The 19,362-nt window shown below is 45.2% G+C and overlaps 1 protein-coding gene across 7 annotated transcripts in view; it reads right to left on the reverse strand.

Moving 5' to 3' along the window:
* The window catches only part of osbpl6 (oxysterol binding protein-like 6), an 82,637-nt gene that overhangs the window by 54,287 nt on the left and 8,988 nt on the right, over positions 1 to 19,362 (reverse strand). For all 7 annotated transcript variants that reach the window (XM_063213368.1, XM_063213367.1, XM_063213365.1 and 4 more), the window contains exon 2: positions 12,319 to 12,672. In XM_063213368.1, coding sequence (XP_063069438.1) covers positions 12,319 to 12,480 — 162 coding nt within the window. In that variant the 5' untranslated portion in view covers positions 12,481 to 12,672. The remainder of the gene's footprint in view (positions 1 to 12,318; positions 12,673 to 19,362) is intronic.

A 19,362-nucleotide genomic window follows, 5' to 3' on the forward strand; every position in this document is an offset into this window, starting at 1 on the left:
GTCAAAAACAGTTGATGTGTTAATCCTGTTTGCCAGTTGCCACTGTGAGTAACTTTCCCAAATGTGAAAGCCTAATGAAGTACGATCTATATTCATTTCACAAATCTTCAAAATCATAATTTCAAGCTGCTTCGTATTCTTCAGGCCCGATTCAGATAAAAGCAGACATCTGAGCAGAAAATGTTTCTTTTTTCAGCCCATCATCACACATCATCATCTCACACCTCAATCCCACAGTCATGAAGAGGGAGAGAGCAGCTCACTCACACTCTCCAAATTGCCTCTCGAAAGACTTTCACAGAGTCTACATGACCTGAAGAGGCCCCATAAGCCTCTGCAACCCACCCCTCCTCTGGCTCACTCTAACTCAGTGTTTCTCAAACTTTTTCAGACCGGCGGGGACCATCTTGTTCCCCTAAAAATGTTCAGGGACCACCTGTCAACTGAATTGATAGTTGACCGGTGCTGCCTTGACGCAGCTAATTTTTATGCAGATCACTTACTTTTTATACACATAACGAGCCTGTCTTATTTGTGGGGATAATGTGACTAAAGCTATGTTTACCTTTGATGCTACAAATATAGCCTACTGTTGGTCTCGAAAAAGTAGAAATCCCCTTGTGGACCACCTGATCTCGGTCACGGACCACCAGTGGTCAGACCACACTTTGAGAGTCACTGCTCTAACTGTTAGGTGGCCCCAGTGAACTGCATTACACTGCTGACATGGCCTTGGCCATACGTCAACATTACAGGTGTGGCCTGTGCAAGACCCTCGGAAAAGGACGAATGTTCCCCAGGGTCCCCTTTAGAGAAAATCAGCCCCCATAAATACCCCCATATAGAAGTTTGAGATGTGGGAGGATGAGCTCTGGCTGGGTCAGCAGTTTGGACGAGTGAACGAGCGAGCTGCCTGCAGTCTCGTGGCCGCCCTGGCACGACGACAGCAAAAACAGGAAGGCCAAGATGACATGGGGTTGTGGAATGGCCACAATTCACTATGACAGTTTTCTTATAATATATATGTTTAGGGGCTTTTATGCATTTATTTGATAGGACAGTCTGAGATGGTGACAGGAAGCGATTGGGACAGAGAGATGGGTTGGGATCGGGAAATGACCTCGGCCGGACTCAAACCGGGGTCCCCGTGGGCATCTAAGCCCAAATGCGGGGGGCGCCACAGCGCCCTCCCTCGCTATGACAGATTTCTAGGGGTGGTGTTGTGCACTTGTCTGATTATCATCGACTTTCACATTTCATACCGAGATGTTGGTCTGACCAAGAAGATAGCAAATTTCCCAAACGGCCTGGTTAACACGTCTCCTTTGGTTTACTACTGGTCAAGGCCAGAAGAGGCTGTGCGAAAGATTAAACTTTTAAAAATTGTCTTAGTCCCAATAGAACTGTGCTTAAACCACGTCACTGCCATGAATACGGCTCTACCCTGGGCCGTTGGAGAAGCTCAAAGGTGATTGCTTCCCGACAAAGTGGGTGGCGTTACCGATCTCTCCGGAGCTCAGAAACAATATTTGTATTGCTCCTGGCCTGACGCCACACCGAAGGTGATGCGTCTCTAGGACGGCGTGGCCTGGCTAGCTGCACCATGCGCTAAGGCACCCATAGCCACACAGGAAGCTGCCCATGGGGGCCCAGGTTTGAGTACGGGCTGGGTCACGTCCCAACCCTACCTCATCTGTCTCTCTCATTCATTTCCTGCTTATTTCTCTGCCTATCTTTATCACAATATAACGGATAAAATGACCAGCTCCTGACACAAGACAACACTGAACAGATCACATACCATGAAACAATGTCTTGCATCAGTGTTACAGCCACGGCCGGATTAATACACAGGCTAGTTATGGCTGCAGCCTAGCAGCCCCCACCTGCTAGGGGGGCACCACAGGCTAGATATGGCTGCCGCCTAGGGGCCCCCACCTGCCAGGGCGCAGGTCGGGCCATCTTAATATGGCCGTGGTTACAGCAGATAACTTGCACCTAAATTATGCGGCTTCAGATGGACTGCGTTCTAAATATACAAAGCTGCAGAGAACCGAAGTGAACTGAACACAGTGTTTCCTCCAGAATTTTTGTTAGTCAAGGTGGTGGGGCGTTAGCCCCTTAATGTGCACCGTACCTCCAGTGGCACGGTGTACTAGTCATTGAAATGTAACTACCGGACTACAATACTATGACACAACACAGGAACTTTAGTAATGCACCACGACTTGGTCATTACCATACGGGTAACAACAAATGTATAAAGCCGCGTCTTAAGGGGTTAAAGGTGTATTTTTTTTGGCTAAGCACCTTTAGAAATGACATTAACAACAAGAAATCTTTATCTTTTCAGGGGCCTAGTCAAGATGGTAGGTGTTTCTTGTCAAGGTGGCTGAATAGCAATAAAGTGCTAGAGGAAACCCTGGAACATATACACTGACCACACACCACAAAGCCAGCGCAAGAGCTAGCGCTACACCAACGTTACTGTAAATCGCCTTACGCTTACATTATGTGGTTACTAAGTGACTACTGGAAGCCACATGATGGTGGCAATTCAAAGTCAGAGCGCATAGGTGTAATATGAAATATGAATGAGCGCACTGCAGCACTGAAAACTGAACCAGAGGACGTATCATCACCATCACCACCACCACCACCACCACCACCACCACCACCACCACCACCACGAGGACCAAGCCTGCCAGCCATCCAGCCATCCAGCCAGCCAGAGCCTGTCTCTCTGTGCCATGAGCGCACTGCAGCACTCAGGGTTTCCCCCAGCACTTTTTTGCTAAGACGCCCACCTTGACAAGAAACACCTACCACCTTGACTAAGCCCCTGAAAAGATAAAGATCTCATGTTGTGAATGTAATTTCTAAAGGTGCATAGCCAAAAAAAAACACTTTTAACTCCACCACCTTGAGTAACAAAAGTATGTCTATGTCTGCATGGAAAAGTAAGACACGTACGTAATTTCAATTCTTTGCCAGACCAGTGCTTGTGAAGAAATTGACATGAATAAAGCTGACTTGACTTGACTTGACCACCACAAAGACCAAGCCAGCCAGCCATCCAGCCAGAGCCTGTCCCTCTGTGCCACCACACTCAGGGCCATCCAAGCTCCACTTCCTGCTGTCAATAGCCTTGGACCAGGCTTGGCTTCTGGCACGGTAGATAAGAGGCATTGTTAGGCACACAGCACGAACTGCCCACTCAAACTGTCCCCATAAAACACACATGCAAAAGCGCAGACAAAGACACGCATACAAAGACATGTTTACACACAGCATGTACCAAGTCACACATTATCACACACACACAGACACAGACACAGACACATACACACACACACACACACTATGTGGCCTGCCCACACAAATCATGGTGATTGGTCTCATCAACATTTCAGGCATCCACCACAGCACAGGAACCTGATGGATACTCGAAATGTAGGCTTGGGAGACAGCTGGGAATACTCGCTCACTGCTCCTTGTGCAATCTCCCTCTATAAAACTACTTCAGGATACATCTCTGCCATTCAAAGGCAAATTGCAGTAACTACATATTTTTGTCAAAATTGAGATTATACTGAAAATGGTTTTCACAACACATTGTGACAAAGCCTTATGATCCAAATGTGTGCCGCTTTAGGGATATTGCCATGTCAAGTTTACAGTAACTACAGTATCCAACCTAATACCAAAACCTTTGAAGGATTTTTTCTCAGTTTCAATGTTCGCATAGTTACTGTACTTTGCCTTTTGTAGGAGAGATCTGTGGAGCACAAGGCTAGCAAGCCGTGTGGTTGATTGAGTCTATCATACACTGAAAAGTATACATGGCATCACACGTTTTGTAGCCAATAAATATGAAAGTTAAGTTAAAGTAAAAGCCCATTGACCACTCCATTTGTTTTTAACAAAGATGGCGGATCACAGAGCTTTTGACATACACATTTCCATTGACATAGTTCCAAAATAGTCCCAGAAAGTGAGCGTTGAATTCAGAAAGTACAGTAAATGTAAGTGCAATTGATTTAAATTTGTTATGCTTCATCTCTGCTTGTTATGTGTTAGTAGGGTGGCCTGACGTCCTCCTTTAGGGAGGACAGTCCTCCTTTTCAGTGCCTTGTCCGGTGTAAGGCACAACATTAAGCCGGACAAAAATGCATTAAAATGCATGAAATTGCATCTAAAAAAACGCAAATTTTCTTGGGGGAGGACCTCCTTTTTATGTCCTCCTTTTTCCTGTCACGGACATGGTCACCCTATGTGTTAGTCTCTAGCGGAAAGCAAGCTGTTGCTTTCAATATTATGTCATCAACCAACCGACTTCCTGTACTCCAGTTGTCACTCACAGCTATGAATTCTATGGCTCTGTGCTGGCGGTGAGAGACACGCAGCTTTCATCCCAGTGATATCTCTGGGAGCTTCCTTTCATCTGTTTTAAGAGCACAGATAAAGCCAGGTGATCTGGAATATGAAGTACTGAATGCTAGGGCTGCATGATATATCGAAAATGTATCGAAATCAGGATATCAAGAGTGGCGATATGCATATCGCGAAAATGACATAATAATAATGAATATATATACAATATAATGAAATAACAGGTAAAACAATTATGTGCAGTCCAATCACTAGCTGAATGTCAACAAAAGGCGCACGAAGCCTGCCATGACCAAAGCCACGCCCTCCACACAGACAGACAAATTTGTGACAAGAAAAACACTCGGCTATATTTCTAAATATCGTTTAAATATCGTTATCGAGGTACTATTGCATGATGTTACCGAGTATCACATTTTGTTCTGATATCGTGCAGCCCTAGTACTGAATTGCAGCTTGTGAATACCCATTGCCAATGTCATACTGCGTTTCATAACTCTGCCTTGGCTGGCGGTGAGAAACACACAGCTTTCATCACAGCGATATCTCTGTCAGTTTCCTTTCATTTGTCTCTTTATTTCAGGGGAGGCCTCCGCCAAGATAAAACAGAAACGTCTGACGGCGAAAAACTGTGGAGGCCCAATTAGTGCAGTGGCTGGGCTTTCATCTTAAATGCCTACCGGTCCAGCCATCATTGACTGACTGGCACACACACACACACACACACACACACACACACACACACACACACACACGCACACAAAAATCCGCCTTTCCTTGTAAACACTTCAAACTAGAATGGGCACTCGGTAGAGCGCAAACCTTCGCCTACGCCACTTATTTTTTTCTGGCCATCTTCAAAATGTGGGGCATAACATTCTCCAAATTTTGGTGTTAGTTTCATTTAAATCGGACCGGAATATCGTAATATTAAATTTTTGGCCCAGTCTTGACCTCTTATTCAATTCAGCATGCACACGTTCTTCTGGCATATAGTGCTTGGCAAAGAAAAACGTTTTTGACCTTTTTGTGACCTTGACCTTGACCTTTGACCCAATCACTCCCAAAAAGTAATCAGTTGTTCCTTGGGTCATGACCAATCATCCCACTAAATGTCATAAAAATCGGCTCAATTTACGTTTTGACCTTTTCGTGACCTTGACCTTGACCTTTGACCCAATCACTCCCAAAAAGTAATTGATTGTTCCCTGGGTCATGACCAATCATCCCACTAAATTTCATAATCATCGGCTCAATTTATGTTTTTGACCTTTTCGTAACCTTGGCCTGGACCTTTGACCTTTGACCCAATCACTCCCAAAAACTAATCGATTGTTCCTTGGGTCATGGCCAATCATCCCACTAAATTTCATAAAAATCGGCTCAGTTCTTTCTGAGTTTGACCTTTTCGTGACCTTGACCTTGACCTTTGACCCAATCACTCCCAAAAAGTAATCGATTGTTCCTTGGGTCATGACCAATCATCCCACTAAATTTCATAAAAATCGGCTCAGTTCTGACTGAGTTATACGAAGTACAAACAAACATTTTGACCTTGACCTTTGACCTTTGACCCAATCACTCCCAAAAACTAATCGATTGTTCCTTGGGTCATGACCAATCATCCCACCAAATTTAAAAAAAATTGGCTCAGTTCTGACTGAGTTATACAAAGTACAAACAAACAAACAAACATATTCACAAATAAATAAATAAATAAATAAATAAATACACAGCGGTCAAAACATAACCTTCGCCGACTTTGTCTTGGCGAAGGTAATGACACCAGGGCAAGATAGGGTTGGGCGGGCCTACCTACGCTGAGAAGTTCTGGTGTCATTTACCATCCTCGATTCACCTCATAAGTGATAATGATGGAGCAACAACAGAGGTGGTTCGTTTGGTGTCCTTTCTGGTGGCCTAATGAGAAGCTAAGAGGGCGGCGGAGGCAGGTGGGGATGGACTTTAATTGGCCTCGGACAGTTCCCTGCAGCACAGCACAGCACAGCACGTGGCCGGCCGGCGACACCACACCCACACCACACCGCACCGCACCATAGCACAGCACAGCACGTGGCCGGCCGGCGACACCACACCCACACCACACCGCACCGCACCATAGCACTGCACAGCACAGCATGTGGCCAGTCACACCACACCCACACCACACCGCACCACATCACAGCATGTGGTCAGCCACACCACATCACACTAGGGATGCATCAATACTGGTATCGGTATCGGCCCAGATACTAGCTCATTATATTCGTACTGATAAAACACTTGCCGATACCAGGCACCGATACTGCTATTACACGAAACAATAACATCTCATCACATTTCATTGACTTAGTATTCATATTCGTATCCAACATGGGGGAAAAGTGTTGCCTGATACATTGACTGACATTTAAATCTACATGGAAATGGACAGTAAAACAAATACCACAGGTGGAGAAATGGTGGTGCATTTATTTTCATTATATGTTGTGGGTAAAAGTATCGGTATCGGGACTATCGGCAAGTCCAGACATTAATGTACTCGTACTGGTTTTCGAAAGTGGTATCGTGCATCCCAACACCACACCACTGCACCGCACCGCACCACACCACCAACGGCAGTAGGATAGCAAGTCAAGCGACACTTTATTGATCTGTGCGGGGGATGGAGACTGCAGAAGAGGCTTCCATCGCCACCACTACACCATCAGCAGTTCACTGGGAGTCTGACATGCCTGCTGCTGTTCTCTGCCTGTCTGCCAGTCGGAGAAGACGATCCCATGAGAGGATGTAGCTCTTAAGAGAGCCGACCAAACACAAACACACGGTAACCACAACCTGCACACACACACAGACGCACACACACACACACACACAGCCACAACCAACCAACCAACCAACACACGCACACACACACGCACACACACACGCACACGCAGCCACACACACGCACACACACACGCACACACACACACAGCCACACACACACACACACACACACACACACACACACACACACACACACACACACACACACACACACACACACACACACACACACACACACACAGAAGCCCCCATACTGACTGAATGCATACAGCAGTGGTCCCCAAACTTCTTCTGCTGGGATCCAGTTTTGTTTTACCTAAGAATATGTTCTCAACCACCAACCAAAAATAAAGTGGTGAACTGTGAGAAAGCAGTGTTGCGCTCTTCTTTTTGAAAACTGATGACTGAAGTACCCTGAAAAGCTGCACCTGCTGAAAAAGAAGAGGTGTGCGGGTGCTGGCAAAACTTTCTCAACCACCAATCTCCCACATTCTAAATGGCAAATATTTTTGTCCGTCAATATTGCTTAATTTTTGTGTGAAATTCGCAACAAAAAGAAAAATATTTCTAACCCATACAAGTGAATTAATACTGATACATACAAACCAATATATAGATTGACTATATAATACATAATGGGGGCATATTCAAGGTTTTATGCGAACAGACCCTTCTCTCTGCTACCCCCCCTGTAATGACTCTGAGCCATGCATAGGGGTCTCGAAAACAGTTTGGGAACTACTGGCGCACAATATGAGTGGTTGATGACATGAACGCGAGTCTGCAGTGCTACTGAAGTAAATTGTCCACAGACTGTGAGTTTTCTACAGACTGACCTGCGTAGCACAGAGTTTAACAGGAGCTGTTTTCATCTGTATTAAAGAGACCATATGCCAGAGTCACCACTAATCTTTAATTCTCTGGGATCTGAGGAAAGGGTAAAACCTCTCTCATCAAAACAGATAGCTGGGCTGGCTATCCATCCACCTTCGCATTTCCACCCCCGCTGCGTGTTGTTAAGCCTTTCACCCATTCCTGCTCGGTGAGCAACAGAGGTATTCCCATGGTAACGGGAGATCGTGACACACACTTTAGCAGGGATGCCGTTTACGGAGAGCGGTTAAGATGTTCCTCGTAAATATTTCATTCTAGAGTGACATCACAGGAAGTCTAAACATACTCTAGCATTTAGGATTCTGATTTTATTATTCAATCCTAATGTACAGTTAAAAGAATAATGTTAGTGTACATGTAATCTTTCCTACTGTATGTACATGTTAGGCTGGTACTGACCAGCCTATAATACTACAATGAATATGAAATTAAATTGTAGCAATATGAGCTGGTCAGTAGCAGGCTATGTACACGTAGGATCGGTGAGGGTATTTACAATGCAGCAGCCAAACTTCCATCTTAGTATATTCCCACATCAGTCTTACAGCCCATATATCAATTAATCAAGTCTATGTGTTGTTGCCTATGTGATTTTCGATTTCAAAGTAAAAAGGCTTTCTATGCTTTTTAGACATGCATTGGATTCCTTCCTCTCTATTGTTTAAAATTCTTTATGCTTATAAGCAAATCATATACAGGTTTTCTCTTGACAAGGAAGCACTACTGTATATAGTGTGTAAACCCCAAGCTGATTTGTTCACCTCAGTTGATAAGCACACACCTTCCTGTTGATTGGAAGGGTCACTTTAGTGGGGTATTTTTTCCTGAAAATAACATCTAAGGTCCAACTCACAATGGTCATCATTACTGTATCATCATCGCAACTAAACGTTCATCTCTCATCGTGTGCAACCTTTCAGTAATCAACCAAATTAGTGGGTGCGCCTTACAGCGTCAGCTGCGAACAGGAAACAGTTCATTTCCCTTCACTAACGTAACAATATGCAGGAGATTAGCCAAGGCCACGGATCTAAATAGGCCTCTGGGCCGCTCTCTAATCAACTACCAGTCCTGTACCTGAAGCAGAAATACCTCAGCCTTCCTAACAAACCACAGATAAACTGCACTGTAAAACATTGCAAGCCAGTTAAATGTAAAAAAAATTAAGTGCCCTGCTGCCTTATATTTGTAAGTTAACTGAACTCGAGACTTAAATCAACTTGAGGCTTTCTCAAGTTGAGTTAACTTACAAACTTAGGGCAGCAGGGCAACTTACTTTTTATGTTTAACTGGCTGCAATGTTTTACAGTGTAAGATGAGGGGGGCAGGAGTGTTGTAAGAGGGGCATCACGTGAGATTAGTCAGATATTACATTACATTACATTTAGCTGACTCTTTTGTCCAAAGCAACCTAGTTTTTTTAAGTACAGGTTATTGGGTACATCCCTGGAGCAATGTGGGGTTAGGTGCCTACAACCCTCTGATCTAAAGTCCATTCCCTTAACCACTAGGCCATGGCAGCCCCCACGATATACTGTATGTTGATATATGGCCGGGAGTATTCATTGGAGCGGGTTGTTGTACAAAGGGCCCAGAATTTGGAGCCACACCCCTGAGGGGATGCATGCGTATGCTGGGTTCTAGAATCATATTCAAATTTGGCAGTTGAGATGGAACCCTTAATTGGCAACACCTGTTCTCGTACGCTGGGTTTGGGGCAACCGCTATCCAGGGACTCAAACTGCATTAAGCTTAAGGGTTGTGGTTGAACACATACTCAGGTTATAGTAAGTAGAAGTGGAGGGTGAGCCTTGTTCCTCAGAACATGAAAAAGCTCTTCAAGTGGAAATATTCAGGCATACAAGAATCGATATTGGAAAACGTAATTTCAGCCTCGTTTGATGAATATTGAATTAGACTGGGAGCTCTTCAATTGAATTAGATTAGATCACTATAGTTGTGTGCTCATCTGCACAGGGACCTCTCCTGTGTTTTACAGTACACCATTAAAAAAAGGATCTTGGGCTCAAGGTTAAAAGTTGCTTCCCTGAAGTTTCTGTTGAAATCAGCCACAACTGCTCTACAGGATGTGAAGCAATGTGATAACACGGGAAGATATGACTCATGTAAAGCACTCGGGTGGCATCAGATGGTAATGGGAACGAGACTGCATCAAGCTATGGAGGACAGCCTTTTCCCTTCGCACTGCTGCTGCTTGGAGAAAGCTTCCTGACTGCAGTGCTAAGAATGACCTCCTTTGCTGCAAGGCACAAACACTGACTGCTATTTTCAGTCCTCTCATCTCGCGTCAGCTGTGCATCTCGTGGGAAACAACCAACCGGTCACATAAAAAAGGATCGCAGTGGTACAGCCAGCGTGGCAGTGATAGCAAAACACAGTATGCCACACCGCACCTCAACGAGCCTCAACTCTGATGCTCTACCTAACGAACACGATGGACCAGGCCAAGCCAGCCCACCATCAGTACTCTATTGCAGTGGTTCTCAAAGTGTGGTCCGGGGACCATTGGTGGTCCGCGACAGGGCTCAGGTGGTCTGTGAGGAGATTTCTACTTATCCAAGACAAGCTAGAAGTTGGCTATATTTGTAACATAATTACAACGCTTAAAGTGATTCTGTCCCAATTTTGGAAATAAGCTTATTTTACACCTCCCCTTGACTAAAATAATAGGGTTTTAACGTTCTCCTGTACTTCTAACCGTTTTCTAGTTGAGGCAGTGCACATCTCACCTCCAAGCTAACAGTTAACATTGAGTCCTATGAGACCAGTTAGCCGCGAGCTGGTCTCATAGGACTCAATGTTAACTGCTAGCATGGAGGTAAAATTTGCATTGCCGTACCCAGAGAACGGTTGAAAGTACAGGAGAAGGGCAAAACTCAATTATTTAACTCAAGGGTAGGTGTAAAATAAGCTTATTTCCAAAAATGGGACAGTATCACTTTAACAGAGCTGACGTCATATTTTCACCACAATAAGACAGGCTTGTCCAGACTGGGCAGTCATGGGTGAGCGGTTAGGGCGTCAGACTTGCATCCCAGAGGTTGCCGGTTCGACTCCCGACCCGCCAGGTTGGTGGGGGGAGTAATCAACCAGTGCTCTCCCCCATCCTCCTCCATGACTGAGGTACCCTGAGCATGGTACCGTCCCACCGCACTGCTCCCCATGGGGCGCCACTGAGGGCTGCCCCCTTGCACGGGTGAGGCATAAATGCAATTTCGTTGTGTGCAGTGTTCACTTGTGTGCTGTGGAGTGCTGTGTCACAATGACAATGGGAGTTGGAGTTTCCCAATGGGCTTTCTTTCTTTCTTCTTTTCTTGTAATATGAAAAAAAGTAAGTGATCTACACTCAAAATTAGTGTAAAATTAGCACCCTGGCCCCTGAACATTTTTGGGGGTACAAAGTGGTCCTTGGTCTGAAAAAGAAACACTGCTCTATTGCGTCTTTCCCACTGCCGTTTATTTCTGGCAGGCCTACAGCTCGACACAGTACAACACGGCCGCCACTTTTTGCTTTTTTGGAATAGGCACGACACAGCTCAATCGTAAAGCAAAAAGTGGCGGCCAAGTCGCGCTGTGTCGAGCTGTAGGCCTACCAAAATAAAAAACGACAGAGGCATATAAGAGCACCTTCTGGTCCCTCAACTCGTCATCAAACAAACAAAAAAATTCCCATCAGGTCAATACCCCACTGGGTTTAATACTCAAAGGCTCAGTGATGCAGTGTTTAAAAAGAATGGATAAATAACTTGTATGGAGTTTACAAGGTGGGTGAGCTAGCATTAATAACAAGGGCCGGAATAATGATGTCTCAAGGGCCTGCGGACATAGTGGCTGAAAAAATAATAATGAAACTAAATGCGTTTTTCTCCAATTTCAGATAGCATTAATAATCACCATAAAAAGCAAGTAAATGATGTTCTGCAAATGCTACACGGATCCATTGACTTTCACTAGCTTAGCGACATACTCCCTTTTTTAACTTGTCTTAAAGCAAGACAACGCTTAACATGAAAAATAAGACACTTTACCACCTTTATAAACCCCAGCCAACGATTTTAACTATATTAAGCCCCAAAATAGTGGCATACCCCTTTAATGTTAATTGGCCCTCTGCTACACTCTTCAGAAAGGTTAATCCTCTGCTACACCCCCGGAAGATGCTGGAAGACCCCCCTCCCTCACCTGCCGGCTGTCTCTCTGCGAGGAGGAGGAAGAGGAGGCGCTCTTGTGGGTGGGCGTGGAGGTCTTGTGGACCGGCGTGCCGCTGCGCTCCTCTGCACTCATGGCCCGACCCTGCTGGCTGCGCGGGTGGTGGTGGTGGTGGAGGTGTTGGTGGTGGGACATGGTGGCGGACGGGACGGGACGGCTTCCTGCTCGCTCCGGGTTCCTCCGTCAGTCAGCTCAGCTCAGCGGCTCCAGGCGCAGGCACAGTGAAGATCGAAGAGCATCCTTCCTCCCCTCCCTGCTTGCTGGCGCGAAAGACGCTGGCTCAGCAGGATGGGTGAGCAGAGCCCCAAGCTGCACGGTTCCCCTCACCTGTGGATGCAGAGAGCAGGGGAAAGACAAGAGAGAGAACACTTTTTATTTCTTTCTTTTTTTTTTGGGGGGGGGGGTTGTTCAAGCCTTTATTGTTTTGTTTTCATGACAGGACAGTGGAGGAGAGACAGGACGTGAGTTGGGATGGAGAGACAGGGAAGGGTCGGCAAAGGGCCCGGGCCGGAATTGAACCCAGGTCGGCCGCGTAGCAGACGAGTGCCCTACCATTAGCGCTACGGTAGGGCCGAGAGACCACTTTTTAACCCCTCAACGCAGAGCCTCTGTTATAACCTTATTGTCACCAAAGTGGTAATGACCAAGTCTTAGTCAGTCTTAGACTCTCTGCATTGTTATAACAATGTTATGATGTGGATCAAAGAGTGAATAGGCCCGTCGACCGGCCCATCTGCAGTAAGAGGCTGCTGCTCTACATTCTGGAAACACTGCTGGCATGCATGGTTTTAATGTCAGTCCAGTTGGGAATCAGTCAGTCACAACTTGTCAGTCTTGACAAATTCACAAGCAGGAGGTGTCAATCCTGACTTCACAAGTTTACAAATTGTGCAAACAAAGTGATCCATCTATCTGGTGATTTTACTAACTGGAAAACCTGAATGATGATGTGTTCGTATGTGTTCGTTAGGATAAGTTGGTTCAGAAAATTGTTTGATTGAATAGAGACTGTTGATTTTTGGTTTCTAAACCTGATTTTGCCCTCTGCTCATAGCCTATGGCATACAACACAACACGACAGGCTGAAGTAATTTCAGTCATGACGGGATTTTGCCAGAATTACTCCTTATGAGAAAATGGAATCTCTAGTCTACACACAGTCATTTAATAAGACCCTGCTTGATCCACTGGCTAAGCCTTTAATTTGACTCCAAGTGCACAGTGAGACAGGAATTCACAAGATTCAAGGATTTTTTTTTTTACTGATCCCATCCAATTAAATCTAATGCAGCAATTTAAAATCTTCCCTCCACAGACAGCTCACAAAGAGATACTGCTGGTCCAATCCACACACAGTATAAGCACCATACGTCGTCCTTGAAGGTAATAAGCCCTCAGAGTAATGGCGGAGAGGGCAGGAAGGAGAGGAGACCCATATCGTATGTCCATGCGTGCAAGATACATGCTTCTTCATCTAATTACAATTATGATTATGTGTGTAATGGCCCGAGGATGGGGAATCAATACACAGAGGCGACAGCACTTTGTGCTGAGTCTGTGGTAGTAGCTGCCCGAGCCAGCGAGCGAGCAAGCGAGTGACCATCCAGGCCAGGGCTGCACACAGCTTTTGCCGGGCCCGGGACAAAGCCACTTGAAAGAGCCCCCCATCCTATACATATAATGCAAGTAGGACCCAATTTTGGGGCCCCTCTGTCCCTTTGGGGCCCGGGAACAGCTGACCCCTTTAGTTCCCCCTCTGTCGGCTTCCCTGGTCCAGGCTACAGTCAGATTTAAACACCACTTCCATACGCCGTGCTTGCTGTGCTAAACCGACTACTAGCCTCAATCAGGCCTCTCGCAACGCCTGTGTTTGTTCAATTGTCAAGAGTGTAGCCATAATAAGTTCTGGAGGACCAACGGGTCAATGAACGAGCGAGCAAGCGAGTGACCGTCCAGGCTACAGTCAGATTTAAACACCACTTCCATACACGCTGTGTCTCTCATGCCAACATATTGATTGAATATTCTGGGAGCAAGCAGGGGTGGTGAGAGACAAAGGAGGAAGAGAAACACAGTTAGGGATGAAGGAAGGAGAGAGAGAGAGAGAGAGAGAGAGAGAGAGAGAGAGAGAGAGAGAGAGAGAGAGAGAGAGAGATAGAGATAGAGATAGAGATAGAGATAGAGATAGAGAGAGAGAGAGAGAGAGAGAGAGAGAGAGAGAGAGAGAGAGAAGAGACTTCAGTCTTTTGAAGTTAATTAGGCCCTGAGGACCTGGGCTGAGGATCCGGCCTCCACACCCAGCCTCCCCCGGCAGGTGTCCAGTGGGGGTGGACCTTTAACTGCCTAAAAGAGCACTGAAACCAAAGACATGACAGGGCTGACACGTTAGAAGAAGCTGTGATGCGCCACGCTAGAAACTGAAGAGCAGACCTTCTCCATATGTCAAGCGGAACCTTGAGCTATGACTCAACCAACGAGTGATGAGAAGGTGTGGATGATGGTTTTTTTTTCCATTTATCTTTTATTTAGCCAGGATTATCCCGTTAAGACTGAAGGCTCTCTTCAGTCAGAGAGTCCTGGTTGACAAACATATGATAAGGAAAATACACTTACAAGAAAAGACATGAACAAAAACAACCTTACATAAAACATAGTGTCAGGTAAAATGTATGTGGCGTTTGCATAGAAACAATATAACAGCTGCTTTCAGATGCGCTCCAGTTGCATCACTGCATGACGTATTCTGCTGCAAAGAGAGAGAAACCTAACCCGATCGTCATGGGCTGGCCTATTAGATGCAACTTGATAGCGCGTTTACGTGGGAGAAAGCCAGACACAACAACACAGCCAACCAACACACACACACACCGGCAAGCAACATCATGAATGGCCAGTGAGCAGCATTTCGCTGTGGGTGTCCACCACGGGCGGCAATAAAAAGAAAAAGAAGCTGATTCAGGAGCAAGCAGCACCATTTCAACAACAGGATACATCTGGCCAATACCTCTCCCGCCGTGAACATGCTGTGTGTGTGTGTGTGTGTGTGTGTGTGTGCACTCGTGCCCCCCACATACACACACACACACACACACACACACACACACACACACACACACACACACACACACACACACACACACACACACACACACACACACACACACACACACACACACACACATATATATTATTTGCAGCCTCCCACCACAGTAGCCTGGCCCTCAGCCAACACCCAGTAAGGACAAAAAAAAGTTGACATGAAGTTCTCATTGGTTGGTCTATACAAGTGTTTCTCAACGGGGGCTGTACAGCACCCCAAGGGGCGTTGGGGATCCCTAGGGGGGTGTTGGGGAGGATACAGTTGAGAGGAGGAGGTGCTTAGATGTCATTGGGGTCATTAGTCCATTTAAAATGTTCAAAAGTAAGCGGGCGTTGGCAGGTTTGTGATGAGGTCAAGGGGGCGTTGGAAGGCTTAGGATGAGATCCAGGGGGGGTGTTTGTTCAAAAAAGGTTGAGAACCACACTGGTCTAAAAAAAAAACTTAATATCTTTGCGTAAGTTTGTCTAAGTTTATAAAGACTATAGATTTGTTCATGTGGATGTGACTTACTATATACTATACACTTCTACAGTGTTGAACTTTCACTATGTTTCCCTACCATGTCTGTAGGAGCCTAAATGTCTTTGCCAAACAACTTCAATGAGCAATACACAAGGGGTCGTCTCTGGTTAAAGGTAAGTGCTTGTGGCAGCTCCATAAGATGCTGGTCCAGTTGCAGGAAGCTCTCTCCTTCCTGCATTCAATTAGTCATTGGTTTAATCTTTTAAGTCCTCCTGTCACACTGCTTATCGCACTCGCTGCAGTGCAGTCTCTGAGATCCCACCAGCTCAGATGCTGATCAGATGCCTCTTTTCAATGTGGGGTACACACAGAAATTTACTATGGTCACTGGATGACAACGGAAAGTGAATACAGACTTTCTGTAACGCTTTAACACAGAGCCTATGTTATAACCTTACTGTCACCAAAAATGTCTAAATTGTGACTAAATTGTTAGGGCACTCGGTACTGTCATAGCAATGCAGTTATGATGTAGTTGAGTATTTTTAGCAAATAGTGAATAGGCCCGCCGGTGACCCATCTGCAGTAAGAGGGTACAGATACAGTATGTGTTATTTGGGGAGCAGGATTTGCCCCTGCACAGAGAGTGAGAACCACAATGCCCCAGAAAACTAGCCTAAGAAATCCCATGCTGCTTTGCACAATCATTCCGAACTGAAAGAATAAATAACCGTTGGCAATCGCAAACCACACCTTCCCTATGAGAAATTCAGTCAGCCAGGTCACAAGACCATATCTCACTCACTTGTGATATGGTCTGGTGTGAACCAGGCAACCAGAAAACAAACACTGGGCCATTCTCAAAACCTAGTGCAGTGTCCTTCCAAGTGTATCAGCCTAATTAGTCACACCCAGTGATTGGATACTCTTTATTAGCCACACCCAGTGATTGGATACACCGTAGAGTTCACCAAAATGTATCCAATCACTGGGCGTGACTAATTAGGCTGATACACTTGGAAGTGTGCGCACTCGGTTTTGAGAAATGCCCACGGACTTCAGTTCGAGCACAGCACTCGAGGCACGCTGCAACCTTTCTGTGACAGAGGAGCTTCTTCTGTGCTTGTCTGTGTCTAGTTAACACAAAATACTGTGAGAAAGTGCACACTAACAGTAGCTCCTGAGGAGGAAGTGAATCTAGACGTTTAGAGTGTTAAGGAAGTCTAGAGAACATTTCCAGGCATATACTGTACTGCATATCACAAGGCGTATGGGTACACAGAGCTACCATCACTGACCGAAGTTCCCTTTGACAAAAATAGGACTACAAGGAATTTGAATTACTGCAGTTCTCACTGACAGCACTGCAACATGCCGCTGGACATTAAGTTCAATATGGGTTTTAATAAGAAGTCATTGTCAAGCACTGACTGGAGCTCTGTTCACCAGTCGACTTGGTGGCACTGAAGGGACCCTGAGGCTGCTTCTACAATGGCTCATCTGTCTTGAGGTGCCCTCCCTCACAGTCACCAACAACTGTGACGATTGCCCAGAGGGCAAAGGGCATAGCGTGGCAGTCCAGTTACACGGTTTCAGAAATGTTAGCCATGCTTGCCATCTTCCGGGCTAATATTCTTTATGAGTGCTGTACTCTCTCAAGCCGGAGAGGCCTTCCCTTTCTTTGCAGAGAAGAACGCTTACGAAGAATATTGGGTAACACTTTACTTGACGCCGGCAATGGCAATGTCATAAACATCTTATGACTGTTATCATTAAGTGACATTTGGTTGTGGTAAAGACAGTCCAAACAATGTCTTTTCATGACCATAAAATGTTTATGAAAAGGAAGAAAGGAGTCACACACACTGGAGCTGAATGCAGAATGTATTACAAAAACTGTATTAAACTGGGAACACTGATGATGGGCTAGACCCGAAACGTTTGTGCCCTGTCTGTCGATTTATTTGCTTTTTTCGGCTTTTACAGTTTTTGATTCTGCATTCAGCTCCAGTGTGCGACTCCTTTCTTCCTTTTCATTATATTGCTCTTGGAATTACGCACCGAGCGATACGCTCAGGATAAGACATTGGCACGGACGCCACCCCACCATTACTATAAAATGTTTATGACATTGAAATAATGTTTATGACTCATCTATGACAGTGTCATGACAGATGACACCTTGTTTTTGACACCATTATGTCACTTGTCATGGCATGCATATGACGCCGGCGTCAAGAGAAGTGTAACCGCATATATGGCATAGAGAGGGAGGCCCATATCAAGGGGCATCATCAGCTTCCACTGCAGCATTGACTATATTTATTGACTTTGAAAAAAGTCTAACCAATCAAAACAGCATCTCAAAGCAAATACTGGACATTCCCACGACATGAGAACAATAGCAGCTGCAGCAGTTCTATAAAAGCATTCTTTATAAACTACACAACATAACTATTATTTCAGAAAATGTCCAAATTTCCAGTGACAAATAATAAGTGAAGAATAAGTGAGATATAACAATCATTGTTACAGTCATACCAGAGAGACTTTTTTTATTTTTTTTATTTACTGCGGGTTTCCTGTTTGACAACGCTGTATTAGATGGATGATGCTCTGTCTTGTAAATCCCCTGGTGCACTTACATAACTGTCACCTCAGCTGCCAGATATTATGTCAAAAAGACAAATCCATGAGAAATCCAATTTTATCATTTAACAATGTGACAGTGAAATCCTTTTAATGGTCATTGGATCATTAGCAGACAAAAGGTTGAATGGAAATTAGCGATTAAAATACTTGTTACTCAAGATATGCTTGTCATTTGTGGATGTCAATTAGGCAAGCTATACGTTTACAAGAACTACAAGCTTGGGCTGTGACCTCTGTACACGTGCTGCAGTTATAAGACGGTTATTTTCAGTGACCAATAATCACTAATAAACAAAGTGCATTAACAAATAACACATCGTAAGAGAGGCTAATGATGACACTTCCAGCATGAACAAAGACATGCAGTTCAGAGTAATTGGTCATCAATCATGACAGTGCATGCCGTTAATAAGGTCTGTCAGCCAGTAAGCTTGCTCTGCTGCATTCATACAGCAGGTCACAGAGAGAGTGAAGGCGGAATGTAGCGTAAAAGACGGGCAACAGAGGCACGGTGCCATCTTTGATCACCTCAGCTCAGCACGCCACAGTGGAACGCCAACTGGGAGACAAGGGTAGTCTGCATATGTTTACATGAACACACAATCGAAAAGGCCACGCTGCCATCTTATTAGAGCAGTGTCTGTTTGCAGTAATTGAGCTCAAACAGTGAAATTGATCCCACTGACTTTTGTCTGGGGCCGATGGGAGCTGTGATTCTTACATTTCTCAAGCCTTCAGATCAGAGACGACTGATGAGGTATATGTAAAAGGGGAGCTGTCTCTTCTCAGTATAGGCTTAGTAT

Source organism: Engraulis encrasicolus, chromosome 13 (assembly GCF_034702125.1).
Source record: "Engraulis encrasicolus isolate BLACKSEA-1 chromosome 13, IST_EnEncr_1.0, whole genome shotgun sequence".
Lineage (NCBI taxonomy): Eukaryota > Metazoa > Chordata > Actinopteri > Clupeiformes > Engraulidae > Engraulis > Engraulis encrasicolus.